Source organism: Helianthus annuus, chromosome 7 (genome assembly GCF_002127325.2).
Source record: "Helianthus annuus cultivar XRQ/B chromosome 7, HanXRQr2.0-SUNRISE, whole genome shotgun sequence".
Lineage (NCBI taxonomy): Eukaryota > Viridiplantae > Streptophyta > Magnoliopsida > Asterales > Asteraceae > Helianthus > Helianthus annuus.
This window is the reverse complement of record NC_035439.2, coordinates 134,156,393-134,175,440: the sequence shown is the minus strand read 5'-3', so window position 1 is coordinate 134,175,440 and position 19,048 is coordinate 134,156,393. Positions and strand designations below refer to the sequence as shown.

At 33.8% G+C, this 19,048-nt stretch overlaps 1 protein-coding gene across 1 annotated transcript; it reads left to right on the top strand.

The window, feature by feature from the left end:
- The first annotated feature begins 4,324 nt into the window (after positions 1-4,324).
- LOC110893643 (cyclin-H1-1) lies at positions 4,325-17,683 on the top strand. Its single transcript, XM_022140726.2, has 12 exons — positions 4,325-4,388; positions 4,824-4,885; positions 4,948-4,998; positions 15,756-15,834; positions 15,908-16,026; positions 16,148-16,221; positions 16,327-16,447; positions 16,542-16,610; positions 16,702-16,743; positions 17,335-17,412; positions 17,496-17,554; positions 17,611-17,683. The coding sequence occupies exons 2-12, from the start codon at positions 4,826-4,828 to the stop codon at positions 17,681-17,683; spliced, it is 825 nt and encodes a 274-aa protein (XP_021996418.1). The 5' UTR covers positions 4,325-4,388; positions 4,824-4,825.
- Positions 17,684-19,048: the final 1,365 nt, after the last annotated feature.

Here is a 19,048-nt window from a genome sequence, read left to right as displayed (position 1 = left end):
TTCTTTTATTATATAGTATAGATTTGTGAGATATAAATTGTAGAACTAAATTAAAATACATCAAACCTTGACCATTTCGGTTAAAGTTTGGGGTGTAACATTCGATATTTTTGTGCTTTTTAATTTTAGAAACTTGTAATCGTATTATATTTCTATCATTGTAATCCGAAACGTTTGATCGACGGAAATCACATTTTATTCATACTTATTATTTCAAACATGCACAATACGTAATCAATTACAAAATTCGCATTGTATACATAACCGATACATACTTTATGCACACATTATTATTAGAACGTCGACCATACATGTTCACGCGTTATACATAGTTTTAATACACCCTACATACGTAAAAACAAGTTAACTTATAAGTTTATAGCTTAAAAATCAAAATCAAGTCCAGGGCTCACAATTGAACAAAACTCAACCGGTTTGAGAAATCACACCCTCGCACGACGCGAGGGATGTGTTTCTTTGCCTCGCACGACGCGAGAGGGTCGAATCCGCAAAAAGTGTTTTCAGTTTGTTGCATTAGTCACTTTCTCCACCTCCTTCAACCCCAGTCACCATGTAACTCCTTTATAACATAAACCCTAACTCTCAATTGGAAGCTGATAGCTGGTAGCTGGTAGTTAGTTGCTGTAGCTTTTTAGATATATTTGGTGTTTGGAAGAGTAGCTGTAGCTTTTAATAAATTTAGAGTGAATTTTAAGGATTATCCTTTATCTTTATATTCATTTTCAGCCGTTGTCCTTTATGTTCAAAATTGACGAGTTTATACTTTATGTTTTAAATCATACACGTTTTGTCCTTTAAACCAAACTCAATTAATTTTTTTTGTTAAATCTGGCATTTTCATCAATTCATATTTACATGAACTAATTATGTAGATAATATAAATAACCAACCTTTTTAAAAAATAAAAAAAAAACTTGAAAAAAAAGGCCCACCTTCTTCATCAAACACCACCACCAACAGCTGCCACTGCCAACTCTGGCCACCGCCAACTCCGGCCACCGCCAACTCCGGCCACCGCCAACTCCGAACCAGTTAACGTTATCGAATTCGGGAAATTCTCCCTGCTCCCTTTCCCATTCGATATCCGGTTTTCAGACTGTAATTTAACTTTCCCAGATTCCATTTCCTCCCAAAACTTCTTCCCTAACAAAAATGCTTCCTTTGCTGACTTTTCAATCCCCCTACTTAAACTATTGGTATCGAAACTCAAAGTCGATAAAGCGTCAAACTTTCGGCAAAAACGGACCGAATTCAAGGAGGCAGTGGCGGAGCCACACTTTGAACAACGGTGTCGCCCGACACCATTGAATTTTGTGTAGCAAATACAACGTATAATAGGAAAAATTGAGCGACACCATTGTTTTTTACAAGCGACACCATTGTCTTTTTACAAACACCATTGTTTTGTTTTCTTCTAAAATAATTAGATAATAAACAAATTTATAGTTCAAAAGTTAAGCCCAGTTACTTGAATTTAATTAGTATATTTTAAATCATTAGAGATCCATGCTTAATCTTCATCATCAACCTCCTACGACCCGCCTCGAAACGCATGCTTGAATACTAGTTGAAAACATTATGAATTGTTTTCAAAACATGAAAATGCGTACAGAGCAACTATAAATGAATTATTTTATATATTTCAAATGACTTTGTAATTTTATTATGTGTTTTTATTCATTGACAATGAACTTTTACTATGATATTTGTTTTTATTATGTGATTTGACCCGACTAGATCCGAACCGATCAAAAAAGTTCGACTCTGGGTTATTATAAACTGAGGTATCTATAAAAAATGACACCATAAGAAAAAGTTTCTGGCTCCGCCACTGCAAAGAGGTTTTAGCAACGATTTGCTGGACGTTTAGAGGGCGAATTGGGGCTTCTTTTTCTTGCAATTCTTGTTCACTTTCTAAAGCATAATTTGTGGAGAATTTTTCTGTAAGGAAGCTACTGGATTCATCATCTTCTTGGTGGCAATCTTGGATACAAAGGAACTTCTAAACCCACCATGATGAGATACAAAAACCCAACAAAGATCAGAAACTGAATGGATCTTTTGTGCTTTAATGACATGAATAAGTATAGTTTACTTCGTTTCATTGTTCAAGAAAATGAGTTAGAAAACCCTAACGGTGGTAATATGTGGGGTTGGTTGTGGTGTTTGATGAAGAAGGTGGGGTTTTTTTTAAAGTATTTTTTTTTTATTTCTAAAATAGGTTGGTTATTTATATTATCTACACAATTAGTCACTGTAAATATAAATTGACAAAAATGTCAGATTTAATAGAAAAAATTAACTGAGTTTGGCTTAAATGACAAAACGAGTATGATTTGAAAACATGGGTAAAGATAGTGTAAAAAGTGCTCAAAGTGTGAGAAGTGTAAGAAGTGTATTATAACACTATATATAATACTATATAACACCATATAAACATCGTATAACAATATGTAACACCATATAATACCATATAACACTATGCAACGCTATATATCATTATATAACAAATATAACACTATACATCTATAATAGACATGCTATCAGACAACCTATAGTGTTATATTTGTTATATAATGATATATAGTTTTATATAGTGTTATATGGTATTATATGGTGTTATATATTGTTATACGGTGTTTATATGGTGTTATATAGTATTATATATAGTGTTATAATACACTTCTTACACTTCTCACACTTTGAGCACTTTTTACAGGATCCTCTACCTTGAAAACATAAAGGACAAAACTCGTCAATTTTGAACATAAAGGACAACGTATGAAAATGGGTATAAAGATAAAGGAAAATCCTTGAAATTCACTCTAAAATGTATAAAATATCCAAAATGGACATAACTAAAAATTTAAAAAACTTATGCAATAAAAAGTTCATTATCTTTAGAGGTTAAAATAGTCATTTTTCCATAAAAGTCTGTAGCTCGTTATAAATGCTACTAAGTTTCAACCAAATAATACTTTTTATTGAGCATGAGGTTTTTCTTAGGCCATGTGTAGTCATAAAGCCCATTTGGGGACGTTATGCGACAAGTGACAAGCCACGTCATAGAGGGACGTTATATCACTAGAGCGTGTAGTTATAAAGGCCCTAGCCATCATTATCTAATCATTAATTTTCATTTGGAAAAATTACAAGTTTTCTCCTTTATCTTTATACCACTTTTCAGGTGATGTCTTTTTAACGAATGTTGACAGGCGGTGTCCTTTACTAGGTATTTTGTTGCAAGGTTAGTCCTTTACACCCAACCCAGTTAAAAAACCTTGTTAATTGTTGGGTGTAAAGAAACTTGCAACAAAATACCTAGATAAAGGACTAAACTTGCAACAAAATACCTAGTAAAGGACACTGCCTATCAACAATTAACAGGGTTTTTTAACTGGGTTGGGTGTAAAGGGTTAAACTTACAACAAAATACTTAGTAAAGGACACCGTCTGTCAACATTCGTTAAAAAGGAAACCGTCTGAAAAGTGGTATAAAGATAAAGGACAAAACTTGTAATTTTTCGTTTTCATTTTTATTAGTTATTGAGTTAATTACTGTTTTCGTCCCTATGGTTTGTCAAAAATCACTATTTCAGTCCATTAGTTTAAAAATTGCGATTTCAGTCCCTGTGGTTTCACTTTCGTAACCATTTCAGTCCAACTCGTAACCATTTCAGTCCATGTACTAACAGAATAAATGGATTGAAATGGTTACGAAAGTGAAACCACAGGGACTGAAATGGTTATGAAAGTGAAACCACAGAGACTGAAATCGCAATTTTTAAACTAATGGACTGAAATAGTGATTTTTGACAAACCACAGGGACGAAAACAGTAATTAACTCTTAATTATTAAAAGAGTTAATTACTGTTTTCGTCCCTGTGGTTTGTCAAAAATCACTATTTCAGTCCATTAGTTTAAAAATTGCGATTTCAGTCCCTGTGATTTCACTTTCGTAACCATTTCAGTCTGCCTCGCAACCATTTCAGTCCCTGTACTAACATAATAAATGGATTGAAATGGTTACGAAAGTGAAACCACGGGGACTGAAATGGTTACGAAATTGAAACCACAGGGACTGAAATCGAAATTTTTAAACTAATGGACTGAAATAGTGATTTTTGACAAATCACAGGGACGAAAACAGTAATTAACTCTTATTAAAAAAAAAATTCTATGTCCAAACACATAATCAAACTTTCTCTATTTCCACTGAGCGAGCAAGAACATTCTATCTCAGCAGCATCCTCTGCTGAGTCTTCACCAAATACTTGAATATACTAATCTTCTTCTTCTTCTTCTTCTCCGAATCAGACATATCAGCAGCACCTTTCGATTTCTCCACCAATCCCTTCAACGAAAGGTACGATTCCTCAACCGCTAACGTCGTAAATTCCACCGATTCTTCCGCCATTATAACAACAATTAACTTTCTCCTTACAGAAATTATTGATAAAGTTTAACGGCATATTGATTTAATTGAACTTAGGGTTTCAAATTAAGAATCTTTTTTTAATTAACATATGACCGGTCAAAAGTTTGAATCCTTTCTTCATCCTCGCTGGTCACGGGACATCCAATTTTATCCCCCATAGCGCCCCCTGTAACGGTATTTGAATTGTTGCCATTATGGTCGTCGGAAACGCGATCCCGGATCGTGTTCGTACCATCGGACGAACCAAAACGAAAATCGTGCGCGAATTATGTGACTATGGTTGATTACTTGATCATAACTTTATTCTTTTTTTTTGTGAATAACAATGTGACTTTGTTATTGATTTATTATCTGTTGTTCTATACATGGCGGATTTTATAACTTCTACGCACCGGGCGAAGTGGATCTTTACTCCCCATGAATTGGTACACAATCTTTTCATCTTGGTCTCTCCGTCGGTTTGATGGTACTTGATTTCTTTGTGTAGAAAGATAAGTATAAGGTTGCTAATCATAGAGCAAAACAGATGCTTGAGAAGGTATTCGTCTTCATTAGTATATCATTTAGTTTTATATTTATATTATTTTGAAAATTAGTTAGATTGTATATTAATTATTATGACCATTCATGGATATATATATATATATACATATAGGTAAAGAGTATGGTACAAATCCCACTATCGTACATTATGTACGCTTCAACTGCAGCCATACACGTGTCCTGATTCAATTTTAACAAATAAGGGTATATCAGACATTCTATTCTATCATTTACGACTGCTAGTCATTGAATCTCGTCAATTATGGAGTTCGTTGCATAACCGTTCCATTTAAGTATTCTTCGTTTCAATTCGATTGCAGGGTTTTGATTGATTGATTCCACACAGAACGGCCATTTTTAGAGACTTCTTGGATCGTCATTTAGGTTTTAGGGTTTTTTTATATTTGAAGTTTTTTTTATTATTAGATTTATAATCAGAGGTAGAAGTTAAGTGTTTATTGGAACTAATTGTTGTGTTACTATATCGCATGTGTCTTTTTATATATCGCATGTGATGTGTTAAAATAAACCAACTAGTAAAGGAATGGATCTGTTGCATAAATTCGCATGTTTAAATATAGTCATTTCGCACACAATGAAGTTTGGTATATAATTTCGCAAGTTTAATTCTAGATTTCGCAAACCTTAAAGATGTTTATCAATTGTAGCTTTTGATTTCACATTCTTTATGAGTAATTATTTTTATTTTTGCACAGTGTGTTTCAATTATTGAAATCAAATAATTCAGTTCAATAATTGATTTCAATAATTCAAATCAATAATTTTTTTTTATTATATATTCTATGTTTTCATCACTATTGCAGATATGCAATTAAAAAATGGCAGATCTACCAACATCCTCTTGTTCTTCTTCTTCTGAACCAAGTATCAAGCAGGTTTTGAAGAAAAGGATTCAGCAACAGATTCAAGAGGATCAATCTTGTCAAGAGATGTTGGAGGCCAACATTTCTCGTGTAACCGAAAACATGAAGAGAAGACAAGAAATTCTGAACATGTTATCCCAGATGCAAGTGAGTAGTCTTAAAGAAATTGCAGTTATGTTTATGGTGGATTTGGGTGAGAGGGATGAGAAACAGTTGAAAGAGTTGGCTGGTGCAATAACTGTATTAAGATGCTCAATGAAGATGAAAATAGAGTTTCTTTCATCTTTTGAATGAACTTTTTTTTTTTTTTTTTTGGTGTATGTTCCAATAAATTTCCATGTTTTGTTATGTAATGGACTTGTATTTCGCAAATTTTAAGAATTCGATGTGAAACATGCGATTTTCATACAAAACAAATGTGAATAAAAAACACAATTGGCAATTAAGAAACACCAATATATGTGATACTAAGAAGAGAACTAAAGCAGTTTGAAACAGTTGAAACAGTTGAAATATGTGACATAAATACATCATCAAATGTAGTTTAGTTTCCCCTGTCAAAATATATTTTCATCCTTTCTGGGATTTCCGTATCCAGATCTTTCATATACCTCTCTTTGTCTGGCATTTTGTCGAAAGCATTGGCCATTTTAATTATTTTAAGACGATGCATGTTGTGTTCTGACAGAATGATTTTGCTGAGATATCTTGTCCTTAGGAGATGAGGTTGTGCTTTCTGTCTGTTGTTTACTTCATCTTCATTCACAAATCCTGTCACCCATGGTTTTTGGTCTCTTTTGTACGTTTCCATGTGACGCATTGTAAACACTCCACAGTCTACGCCGTTATTCTTCGTCCTCCAATCCATCTTTTTTCTTTCTATCACTGAGGTTGCAAGTTCTTCTATAGCCGGTGTTGGTTTTAAAGCATTTCGTAGGTATAAAACCAATACTCTTCTCTGTAACATTGCAACATTGTGTTAGTAGCTTTTACATAATATATAACATGTATATGTATAAGTTTTTGTATTACCAGTGTGTCTGGAAGCCCCTTGTATCTTTCTTCAAAATCTTATTTTGCTGCTGAATTGTCAATCAGCTCAATTTTGTCGGATTTTAAGTTGAAGCACAAGACATAGAAGTGGTCACCTTGAAGTACCGAAATAAACACCAGGTCAACCGATTCAAGTTTTTTTTACCTCATATCTAAGTAACATGTCTTCAAAATTCGAGGCAAATATTTTGAGTCGTTGGTTGTCTGTGTATTTCTTCTCGTCGTAACAGATACTCGGCTGTATGTTATGTAACCAGAGTCAAATCCATGAAAACAAGGTACCAAATGCGAATAGTGTATGTACCAAATGCGAAATTACAACAGTAGAAGAAAGACAAACATTTGATTTTTTCACATGCGAATAGTATATACAACACATGCAAAATTACAACAGTATGAAAATGTTTCAAAAGCAAAAATTCTGACATAATACATGCGATTTAGATTTTACTAGTTTGCGAAATCATTTTATATGCATTTACTTTTTAGAATTTCAAATGACAAAATGTATATGAAAACATACCATCATTGTGGAAAACAAGAAGAATCTGTGTGGTGATGATTTTCTATCCCTTTTCTTCTCTTCAAGGTTTAGAATATCTACAAATGGATCTATCCCGTTCGATGCTACGTATTGTTCCCTGAAGAAGCTTTCAAACACAGCTTTGAATGTTGCAACCTCAGTTTTTGATCGGTAAAACTCTTCTCTGCCAGTCATAAAAATAAATAATTAGTTGTTGTTTTGTGTATATTTTTATTAGACTCTTGTTTGTTGATATATGTTTTTCTACTTACTGCAAGTCTGCGAAGGTAGCAAATGTGAAGCGGATCACACTCAATTCTTGGGTCAAGAGTGCTTCATGCATGTTCACCACTCTATTGCAGTAAGGTGAACAAAATTTGTCTCCAAGATCTGCACATCTTTTTTCACCTCTTATTCTTGCTTGTTCTATTGTCTTGTAAAGCAGTTCGTTTAAACCTTTTGGTATGACTTGTTTTGGAACTTGCTTTGGCTTTGTGGTTTTTCTCCCCTTACTTTGTTTTTTTTCCTTTATCTTCTTCCAACGTTGGTCCTACGCTAAAAACCAACTCAACTGAATGCAGTTCTTCAGCAGTTACCTGAGGGCATTCAGGTTCCATTTCCTTTTCAACTTCAACGTCTGTATCGAGCTGTGGGGGGTCTTTTTTCGGCACTTCTTCCTGGACCTTTTGTGTAGATTCTGCCAAGTTCACTGTCTCTTCGACAACAATTTCATTTTCACCGGTTTCTGCATGCCAGAGTAATTTAAGATATACAATAATTTATGATGTTTAATTTTTCTCATAAAGTAAAGGGTTTTTATTACCATTGGCAGTTGTTTGGTAAGCATAGACACCCGGTTCCACTGTTTAAATTTTTGCAATAAGGGTGTCTGTGACTCCTCCATCATCTCGTTGCAGTGTACCTATAGATCCAAATTATTTTATTTAATACAGCAGAATCAAAATTGCAGGAGTATACATGACATTGTGTGCGAAACCAAATCTGAAATGTTTTTCATAGTATCGCATGTGTTTTTCATAGGTTTCGCAAATGCATAATTTTTAGTGAATTTATACATTATATCGCATGTGTTAATATCTGAGTTCGCATGTGTTACCTTCCGATGCCAGTTGTACCAAAACACTGGATATTACTTTGTGCTTCTTCATCCTCTCTACCTTCTTTGTTTGTAGCAACTTCATGATGAACCTCATAAGCTGGGTTTTCAGGTTCTTGATGAACAGGAGAGGCTGCAGGTTCATGCTCTTGAACCGGTTCAGGTGGCAGACAAATGGGATTATTATTAAGCGTCTGATCCCACTCCTTACAAGCATTCATAACCTCAACATCCCAAAAACACTTAGTTTTTGCCTCTGACACTAAGTTGTTCATCTCTTGGACATCTCGAACCATTTTAAGGTATTTTTTGACATTTGCTTTCATCTTTTTCAACAGATTCTGTAATATCAACACAGAAGTTAAATATAATTGATTAAGTTAAATAAGTTAAATTAATATTTTTTTACACTTACCTTTTTGGCTGTTCTTGAAGCCTCTAGTTGTTGTTCGTGGGTTGTGTCATAGAATACCGACGGTGAAAGTTGAGCAGGAGTGTTGCAATAATCCATCATTTTCTGCGTCTGCGTTCCAACTTCAAAGTCAATGTTCATCTGAGACATTTCATTTATTTCAAAACTGAAATCCATGAAATCATCAATGTTCTCGTTATCTTTTGGCTCTGCCCCGGTTTCTTCGTTTTGTACTGTGCGCACAGTCCTTCTTTTGTAGCTTATTGTCGTGTCAACCGGTGGTCGTAGTGTATAATCATCCTCCGGAGGACCCTCTTCTTCTTCCTTCTTTTCTTCATTTTCTTCTTCATTTTCTTCTTCACTTTCTTCTTCTTCTTCACTCTCACTTGATATCCATAGAGGTCCGTTATCTGAAATATGTTCTTCGACTTTATCAATCTCTGAAGATGTTATATAACGAATAACCGGCATCTCCACGGCTTTCTCAAACAGGTTAAGCTTTTTGTTGTATTCATGCGTGTACAAAAGCTGTATAAATCGCAAGATCATTTAATTATATAAAAGAACAAACTAGTATTTTTAAATATGTTATTAAATGTAGTAATGTATACCGTAAGAAAGGCAACAGGTCCTACGAATTGTATCTTATAGTTCTTCCAGCCCGCTCGTGTCCAGCGCAAGGTTTCGAGTAGATATGAGCACCAATCTAGATTTTTTATTTCCTCAACATCTTCTATACCGAGCAAACATCTATCATTTGCAAGTGTTGCCTTTGTAATTTCTGCAAAGAAAGTCATCCAGTATACAAGGAAATTTAATTTAAACAGATGCCCTCCGTCTCTTTGATTTTCCATTGTATTTGCTATTAAGCCATGGGTAAGTCTCGCGTTTTGTCCCCACTGGCGGATGAATGTATCCCGGACCGCATTTCCCGGTTCTTGACTTTTTTCAATTTTGTCTTGCTTTTTGACTTTTCTCTTATCGGCTATTATTTCAACCTTCTTTGGACCTTTTGGTAATCCAAATACCTCATAAACTGTGTTCGATGTTATTTTGATTTGGTGGTTTCCTACGTTTAGCTTATCGAACTTTTCATCAAAGTTTCTCACTAGCCAATATGCCAATCTTGTCGAAATATGGTTGATGTTGATATCAAGAATAGCTCCAAACCCCATATCCCTAACATCATCTATCTGTTTTTTTGAAAATCTTCTAACAGTATCCATATATGAGTTAGGTTGGCATCGCAACAGTATTGCTTCATTGCTGTATTTGAAAAACTCTCTATGTTCTGTTTTAGGCTGTTGCCCCTTTTTTGAATGTTTTTTTTTGTGACTATCTTTGATTTTCTTTTATCTTCTTTCTTCTCATGTTTTTTCTTTTTTTTGGGGTGGTTTAACAAACTCGTCATCTTCTGAACTTTCTTGAATCACCAATCTCTTTCTATTCTTTTTAATTTTTATCAGAGTTGATATTGGTCCTTCAAAGTCTTCATCAGAGTCTATTTCTACAAAATCGCAAGCTATAGTTAAAAACACTTACAAAATCGCATTTGTCAGTTAATCATGCACAACAAGTCATCAATTCGCATGTTTTAGATATCAATTCGCATGTGTTTTTATCAATTTGCATTTATGAGTTATGATTTCGCATTTGTTACATAAGCATTACCTAAACAATACATCTAACTTATGATATAAAATCGCATTTGCATTTATATCAATTCGCAAATCTAATTTAACTTAAAACAAAAAACCTTCTACATACTAGCTCTTTATCATATGAAATCACAAATGTCAAAAAAAGCACAACAAAACCCTATATGATATCGCAAATCCATCAGTATCATTAAGACAACTGCAAAAAAAATGCAAAACCTAATAAATAAATATACCAGTAACAAACCCTAGCAAAATTGAAGTTGTTATCAATATGTAATGTTATAAAACTTATATGTTTCAGTTAAAACGTTAATAAACAAACAAAATCGCATTTGATTTTATAGCACCTGTATATTACACTTTGAATCGCAAATGTAAATAGATACCTGGATTCATTTTCTTCGCTTGTGGTCTGTCGTTGTTTGCTTTGCTTCTTTTCTCAATATTCATTGAAATCGCAATGGAGAGTAGCAGGTAATCGCAATGGAGAGTAGCAGGTAATGTTTTGGAGAAGGAGAATGCTTTTGATTTTGGGTTTACGATATGATTTTGAGTATTTGTCTGCTGATAATCAGGGGTTTTGTTCTCGCTATGGACGATTCTAACCTTGGCGGTTTCTTTTACTAATTTTATTTTGATTAATTTAATTGTTTAAACACGCGCTTTTAATGAGATGATCGTACGGTTGTTGTTGTAGCGTACATAATGTACGATTAGAGTATTTGTATGATAACCGGCCTCTATATATATATATATATATATAGGGGAGGGTTCATTGGGGAACACTAAAAAAGTGGGGAACGGGGGAACACTCTTAAAAATTATACTTAACATGTTAAAAAAAATCTTTTTCTAAATTTTTTTCGGCGCTTTTTCTTATAAATACAAGTAGAAACATTTTTGATAAAAAAAATAAAAAACTAAAGATATAAAAAAGTTTAAAAAAAACAGTTATATCTTATAGAATTATCTTAACATGTTAAAAATAATTTTTTTTAAAAACTTTTTCAGCGCTTTTCTTTATAAAAAGGAGGAGAAACTAGTCGAATAAAAAAAATATTTTTTTCTAAAAAAAAAAATTTAGCCTTTTTTAATCGTTTTTTTTATATTTTTAGTTTTTGATTTTTTTTATTAAAAATGCTTCTACAAGTATATATAAGGAGAAGCGCCGAAAAAGATGTTTAAAAAATTAATTTTTAACATGTTAAGTTAAATTTTTAAGAGTGTTCCCCGGTTCCCCACTTTTTTAATGTTCCCCATTGAACCTCACACTATATATATATATAGGAGAATGCTATGTAAAAAACCCCCATTTACTTAGAAAACTTAGGAAACCTTACTTGTGGCCTATATTAATCCACGTTGCCATAGTCCCTTGTTAATCCTTTTTGCTCTCAAGGTTATATCAGTAATTTCCCAACCCAAGTTATTTTCCCAATTTGATCTGACATGATCATTTAATGCCAATCAACTCATGTGTTCAAATCAACCACCCCATATTTCTTTTACCCTATTTCATTTCATTTTAATTTATATCTTCTTTTAACAGAAAGAGAAAGTGCATATTTCATCTTCTCCTCCAAATTATCATTTCTCCATTAATGGCCATAGAGACAAATCCACCAACCTCCGAGTTAATGTCACCAGTCCATAGTTTCCCCAACAGGTTCATTGACAACGATGAAGAACGAAGTGAAGAACGAAAATCAGATCGATCAATCCCTGATGAAGAACGTGGTTTTGTGATGAAGATGTTAATATATGAAGTCAGATCCACGTGGAAACCCCTTCCAGATCTTGTTCCATTCCTTTTAGATCTCCTTTGTCCACATGTTTCATAATGTTGTTACAGATTTGGATATTTGTGAGTTTTTTACACTTTTTTTGTTTATATAAAATATGATTTGTATATGTTGTTTCAGATCTTGATATTTGTGAGTTTTTTACACTCTTTTAGTTTTATGCAACATATGTTTTCATATATGTTTGATTCTGAGTATTTTCGTATGGATTTTTCTGATTTTGTGGAGTTTATGTTAGTTGATAACTTGAGCATGTAGGTATGAACTTTTGAAAGATGATTATAATTTACGGTTCTACTATTTTACACTTAAATATTGAACCAATAAAATATTGAATTTAAAATTGATATAGGTATTGACTTTATAAGATGATATTCAATGTCTGGCTCCATTTTTTACACTTAAAATATAAAAAATTATTCATAAAACCTGGTTGTTAATAGGTTTTTGTGTAATGGCTGTTTTAGAGATGAAACATGATTTTTTTTTGTTAAAATGGTTCTTAAAAGGGGTAAATGTTTATGTAATTTACAGGTTTTTATTTTTGTGTTACAGCACAACACAAATAACACGTGTTATAGCAAACGTTGGTTTCGTCAAACGTGGATCAGATGCTCAAGGATCATGACCATGTTTATGTTACAGCACAACACAACTAACACGTGTTATAGTTTGAACTTCTCGGACATGCATGTGTTACATGTGACATGAAACCCATGTACAACATAACACGTGTTACGTGAGACATGAAAACACATTTTTATAACTTCCATGGCATACGCACACCCACATGTTTACAAACCGTTTCAAGACCGACCCAAACAATAAAGCAAGGGTAGCCGCTGAAAAGCTAAGGCAGCAAAGGTAGCCGCTGAAAAGCTAAGGCAGACTGTCAAAGGAAACTCCACCTTTTTTCTTAGTGCTATGTATTTTCGTTTACTAGTAATATGTATTTTGAGACTCTTATTGTTTTGTCTAGTACATGATGTTAAAACGGTATGGACTTAACACATTATGGAAGCCTTAACACACGTTATAAAAGAGACTTAACATACGTTATATCAGGTATACTATGTTGTTATTAAATTACTATTGGAGTTTATGCATCCATTCTATAAGTTTTAACACATATTACTATTGGAGTTTACTATTGGACTTAACACATTCTGGAAGTCTTAACACACTATTGGAGTTTATGCATCCATTCTGGAAGTCTTAAAACATGTTATAATAGAGGCTTAACACACGTTATATCAGGTTTACTCTGTTGTTATTAAGTTACTATTGGAGTTTATGCATCTATTATGGAAGTCTTAACACATGTTATAATAGATGCTTAACACATGTTATATATTTCAGTCGCTTAATACATGTTACAGTATGCATATACACATCATGGTGTTTTGGAAACCACTAGCTTATACATGACACCATGTTAGGTTAAACCAAGATTATAACAGAGGCTTAACACATTTTATCCCAGGTATACATGACACCATGTTAGGTTAAACCAAGATTATAACAGAGGCTTAACACATTGTAAACCACTAGCTTATACATGAATACATGTCAGGTTACAAAAAGATTATAACAGTGGCTTAACACATGTTATACATTCCAAAATGTGCAAAACAAATGACCCGTTTCATATTATACCGGTACATGTGTTACCATAAATGGCTCGTTTCATATTACACGTTACATACTAACTTGTACATTTATTACTTGTACAAGTTTTACGCTCAGTATCCACATTATCGGATATTTTAAACATCAACAAAAATAAAATAGATATTACTTGTTTTTTTAATTAACAAAAGGTTAATACATGTTATATATCATTCTAACAGGGGCTTAACACATGTTATACATGAACACATGTCAGGTTTACATCATGGTGTTCTGTTACAGCATGAACCACTAACACATGTTATAAATGAACGAAGACTTCTTTCCCAAAAGATGTGACTTATTCAATGTCCTCGCATTAACGTCGCCTACATCCATCCAGCTTGTCAATTGAATATCTTTTATGGATCTGTTTCTGTAAATCAACACACGTTATATATCATTCTAACAGGTGCTTAACACATGTTACAGGTCTGTCTCTGTAAATCAAGCAACCCAACAAAAAAAAATAATGTTAAGATCAAAAGCTTCAAACAAGCAACCAAACCAACAAAAAAAAACCCGTTCAAAATCTCATCCTAAAGTTTTGGATTTATTTAAAATACATTAACATTAACCATTACTAGAACACACATTAACTTCTCCTACATCCATCCAGCTTCTCAATTGAATATCTTTATGGGTTTGTTTCTGTAAATCAACACACGTTATATAACATTATAACAGGGGGGCTTAACACGTGTTATGGGTCTGAGTCTGTAAATCAAGTAACCAAACAAAAAAAAAACACTTACTGTTCAGATCAAAACCCAAACAAGCAACTCAAACCAACAAAAAAACAGCTACTGTTAAGATCAAAAGCCCCTAACAAGCAACTAAACCAACAAAAAAACCCGTTCAAAATCTCATCCTAAATTTTTGATTTATTTAAAATACATTAACATTAACCATGGATACCCCATTAACCAATACTAAAACACTTTCAGCACACAAAAACATATTAACAACCATTTCAACAAAAAATCAAGTGTGAAATGATATTTCAAGAACACTTACCGGATCTATACCCGTCCGATGAACACGAAGAAGATCTTCAAACCTTCTTCTCACACACACACTCGTGCGTGTGTCTTTGTGATAAAGATTGTTGTTTCTCTATCTAAAACATCAACTTTCTCTCTCTAAAAACATTCATCTTGTCATCGCTCTTCACACACACACACACTCGTGCGTGTGTCTTTGTGATTTTTTCAGACCACATGACGCTGAAATTATCTTCAAATGAAGACCACCATTGAAGACCATGAAGCTTTCTTCTTTTCAATGATGAAGAAAGAGGAGAGAGATAATAGTTAATTGAAAGATTTGACTAGAAGAAAGAGTAGAGAGATTATGACACAGGTGGGTTTTGTCATTTTCAATGTCAAAAGGTGGGTTTTGTTCTACCGAAAATGCCCTCCCAGACATTCAAATGTGCATTATTCTATTTCTTTTAATTATAATTGTTACTAAAATGATGAGAGCCATTGATCAAGTTGGATGAAAGAGAATCAATGGATGAGGTTGGGTTTCCAAGGTTTTTTAAAAAAGATGGGGTTTCTTATAGAGCCCAACCCTATATATATATATATATATTTGGTATTGTTTCTTTCTTGACTGGTGTGTGTGTAGTATGGAGCAACAAGGGTGGATGTTGATCTTGATGGCTCGTTGGCGTATCCCGAGCTTCAAAGTGATGTAAAGGAAAATGGTAATTAAGAATGAGATTTGACTCACTCGGCTCTTCTATTCGCTGATTACTTTTTACTTTGATATCCAATTAGCTGAGAAGCATTCTCGTACAAAGCCTCTTAAGATAGACGAGGAACAACTTCTGCGTGCGTTTTACGAGTTCAAAATTCAAGACGTATGTGACGCCTTCAAATTCCCTCGAAAAATACAGGTACTCAACTTTTTTTTTCTTTTACCAAGAAAATAAACAGAAAACAGGGGATAGTCTTTAGTTCACAAGTTTACGTTTCGGATTTTTTTTTATATTTTTGTTAATTTTTAATGCTTTATAGGCAACAGCTCTTATATATTTCAAAAGGTTCTATCTGCAATGGTCAGTGATGGAACATCATCCGAAAGACATCATGTAACGTTTGATTCAACCTAATTCACAATCTTTCTTCCTGAAAAGAAAATATTACATGTTTCGTCTTTGTTTTTTTTTTATAATTATATATGCAATTTTAAACAGGTTGACTTGCATATATACGGCCTGTAAAGCAGAAGAAAACCACGTATCAGCCGAAGAGCTTGGTAAGGGAATCGATCAGGATCATCAAGTGATTCTCAATAACGAGATGATTGTTCTACAGGCACGAAATGACTCACATAACTTTTCCTTTTTCATTTTCATTTTTTTTTCCGTGGCTTTCTTGTTGTTTAAATATTAGTTTGTTTCTGTTGCAGTCTCTCGGATTTGATCTTATTGTCTATTCACCCTACCACTCCATTGACGGTTTTATCAACGATATGGAGGTCGGGTCGGTTTACCTATTTCCCTGCACCGTTCTTCTAAACTTTTGGAATGTTTTATTCTTGTATTTGTTTATTTAATTCTGTTCTACAGGATTTTATCTACTCAAACAACGGTCAACTTCAACATCTGAAGGTTCTGATTACCTCTATGCAACATTGTCCCTAAATATGTTTTATTTTTGTCTGATCAGAATTTAACTTTGTTCTCGATAGATTGTCTTTTTATTCTTATTCCTTTATTGTGCATAAATTTCTTTATTTAAATTAAGGAAAAATTACAAAGTTTTGTCCTTTATCTTTACACCACTTTTTAGGGGGTGTCCTTTTTAACGAATGTTGACAGACGATGTCCTTTACTAGGTATTTTATTGCAAGTTTAGTCCTTTACACCCAACCCCCAACCCAGTTAAAAAACCCTGTTAATTGTTGGGTGTAAAGGACTAAACTTGCAACAAAATACCTAGGTAATGGACTAAATTTGCAACAAAATACCTAGTAAAGGACACCGCCTGTCAACAATTAACAGGGTTTTTTAACTGGGTTGGGTGTAAAGGACTAAACTTGCAACAAAATACCTAGTAAAGGACACCGCCTGTCAACATTCGTTAAAAAGGACACCGTCTGAAAAGTGGTATAAAGATAAAGGACAAAACTTGTAATTTATTCCTTAAATTAATTGTAGCTATAAGTAATCCTTGGATTAATATTATTGTCTTCGGTATAGGATTTACACGAGACCGCGAAGATGGTAGCTGATAAGACGATGCGAACAGAGGCGTCTCTTTTGTTTTCTCCTGGTCAGGTATATCCATATTCAATGTTTTTTTAATCATAATAATTAACTTATAACTATTTACATTAATTAATGTTGGTGATATGGTGTAGCTGGCGTTGGCTGCTCTGCGTAGAGCGAACGAGGAGTACCCGGTTGTTAACTTTGAAAGGTTTAATCTTTTTTCTAGAATTTGTTTTAGTTTCTTCAAATGGTGTTCGTATGCAGATACCTGAACAACATTCTTTCTCGTCAGCATCCAGCACGGCCCGTTCCTGAGCTCACTATTAACAAGGCATAATATTCTCTTCATAATTCTAGAAGATCCCACAAATTCAGCCCAAAGTAACCGTATTGCTTGATTGTTGCATTCTCAATTATTATATTATTATTCCTTTCCATATTTAGATTAGGAAAGTCTTGTTGTTTGAGCTGTATATATTGTAATGAATGAGAAGGAGCAACACATTATTATATATATCAATTGACAACAGGTGTTTGCTACAGTATTTGAGGGTATTTTTGTAATTTGAAAGATCATGCAATTAGGTTATCCACGCGTCTGATTTGGTCCTCTGTTCCCCTCTTCGTACTCTCCAGAACAGAACAGCTTGCGAACCACCGCCACTACCGACTCCCTTCCATAGACGGCCGGCTCCAGGCACTGTGAAATGATGTTCTTTCTCACTCTTCGGCGAAGCACTGCTATGGTAGTGGTGAATGGTCGATCCAAGGTCTGACTTTAGTACCATCCTTCCGTCTTCAACCTTCGTCGTCGGAAACCTAACTTGCCGAGGCCTCTTTCTGGTGGTGTAAACATCGCCTGAAACCTCCATCACCGTGGCCCTCTGTTGCGTAAGTGATTGTTTCCAGTGGCGGCGCCGCCGCTCACCAACAACTGATTCCGTTCGAAACCCCAACCATTATCATCCTCATGCGATGTGATTTGCAGAAAGATGAAGATGGCGACGGTGACGGTTTTGTGGAGGTGTTTTGTGGTTGTAGTCTTTTGTGGTGGTGGCATTATTGATGGTGGTTGTAATATGGCTGCTTTTCAACAAAAGCCAAGAAAACCATGGGTTTGCTTTATTGCCCGTAGGTTTTCTTTGAAGAATACAGATGTAGCACGTGACCTGTTGTACAAAACTTGATTTTTAATATGTTTAAAATTTAACCGGCTACTTCAATTATTAATTTACTTTTATCAAATTTACGAAACAAGGAAATCTAACTAAGACACGTCGATGTGGGCCTTTGCTAAATAACAAGTTTTCTAATAGTAATAAAAAAAATTTAGTAACAAGTTAGCAGCAGTATAGTAGGTCATGTTGTATTATGTATTTTCATTTACTTATTTTTTGAGAAAAAGGTTAGATTAATTAATAGCATGTTAACGAAATTTATGATATGAACCCATAACTTATAATTTTTAACTCTGTATAAATTCTATTGTGGAGTTCATAGTACCAACGTGACTTAATTGTTTACTAAAGTTTAAAATATGTTGTATAAAATTCTGTCTTTATTGTTTTAACGAGTTTTTTTTTATCAGCGTCGCGATGGAGCGTATCGCCGCAACACACAATCAATAACACTAAAAGTTTCGCTAAAATTTGTACTTAAAATTGAAAAGGTCATGTATGATTTATTTATTTATCATGACAAC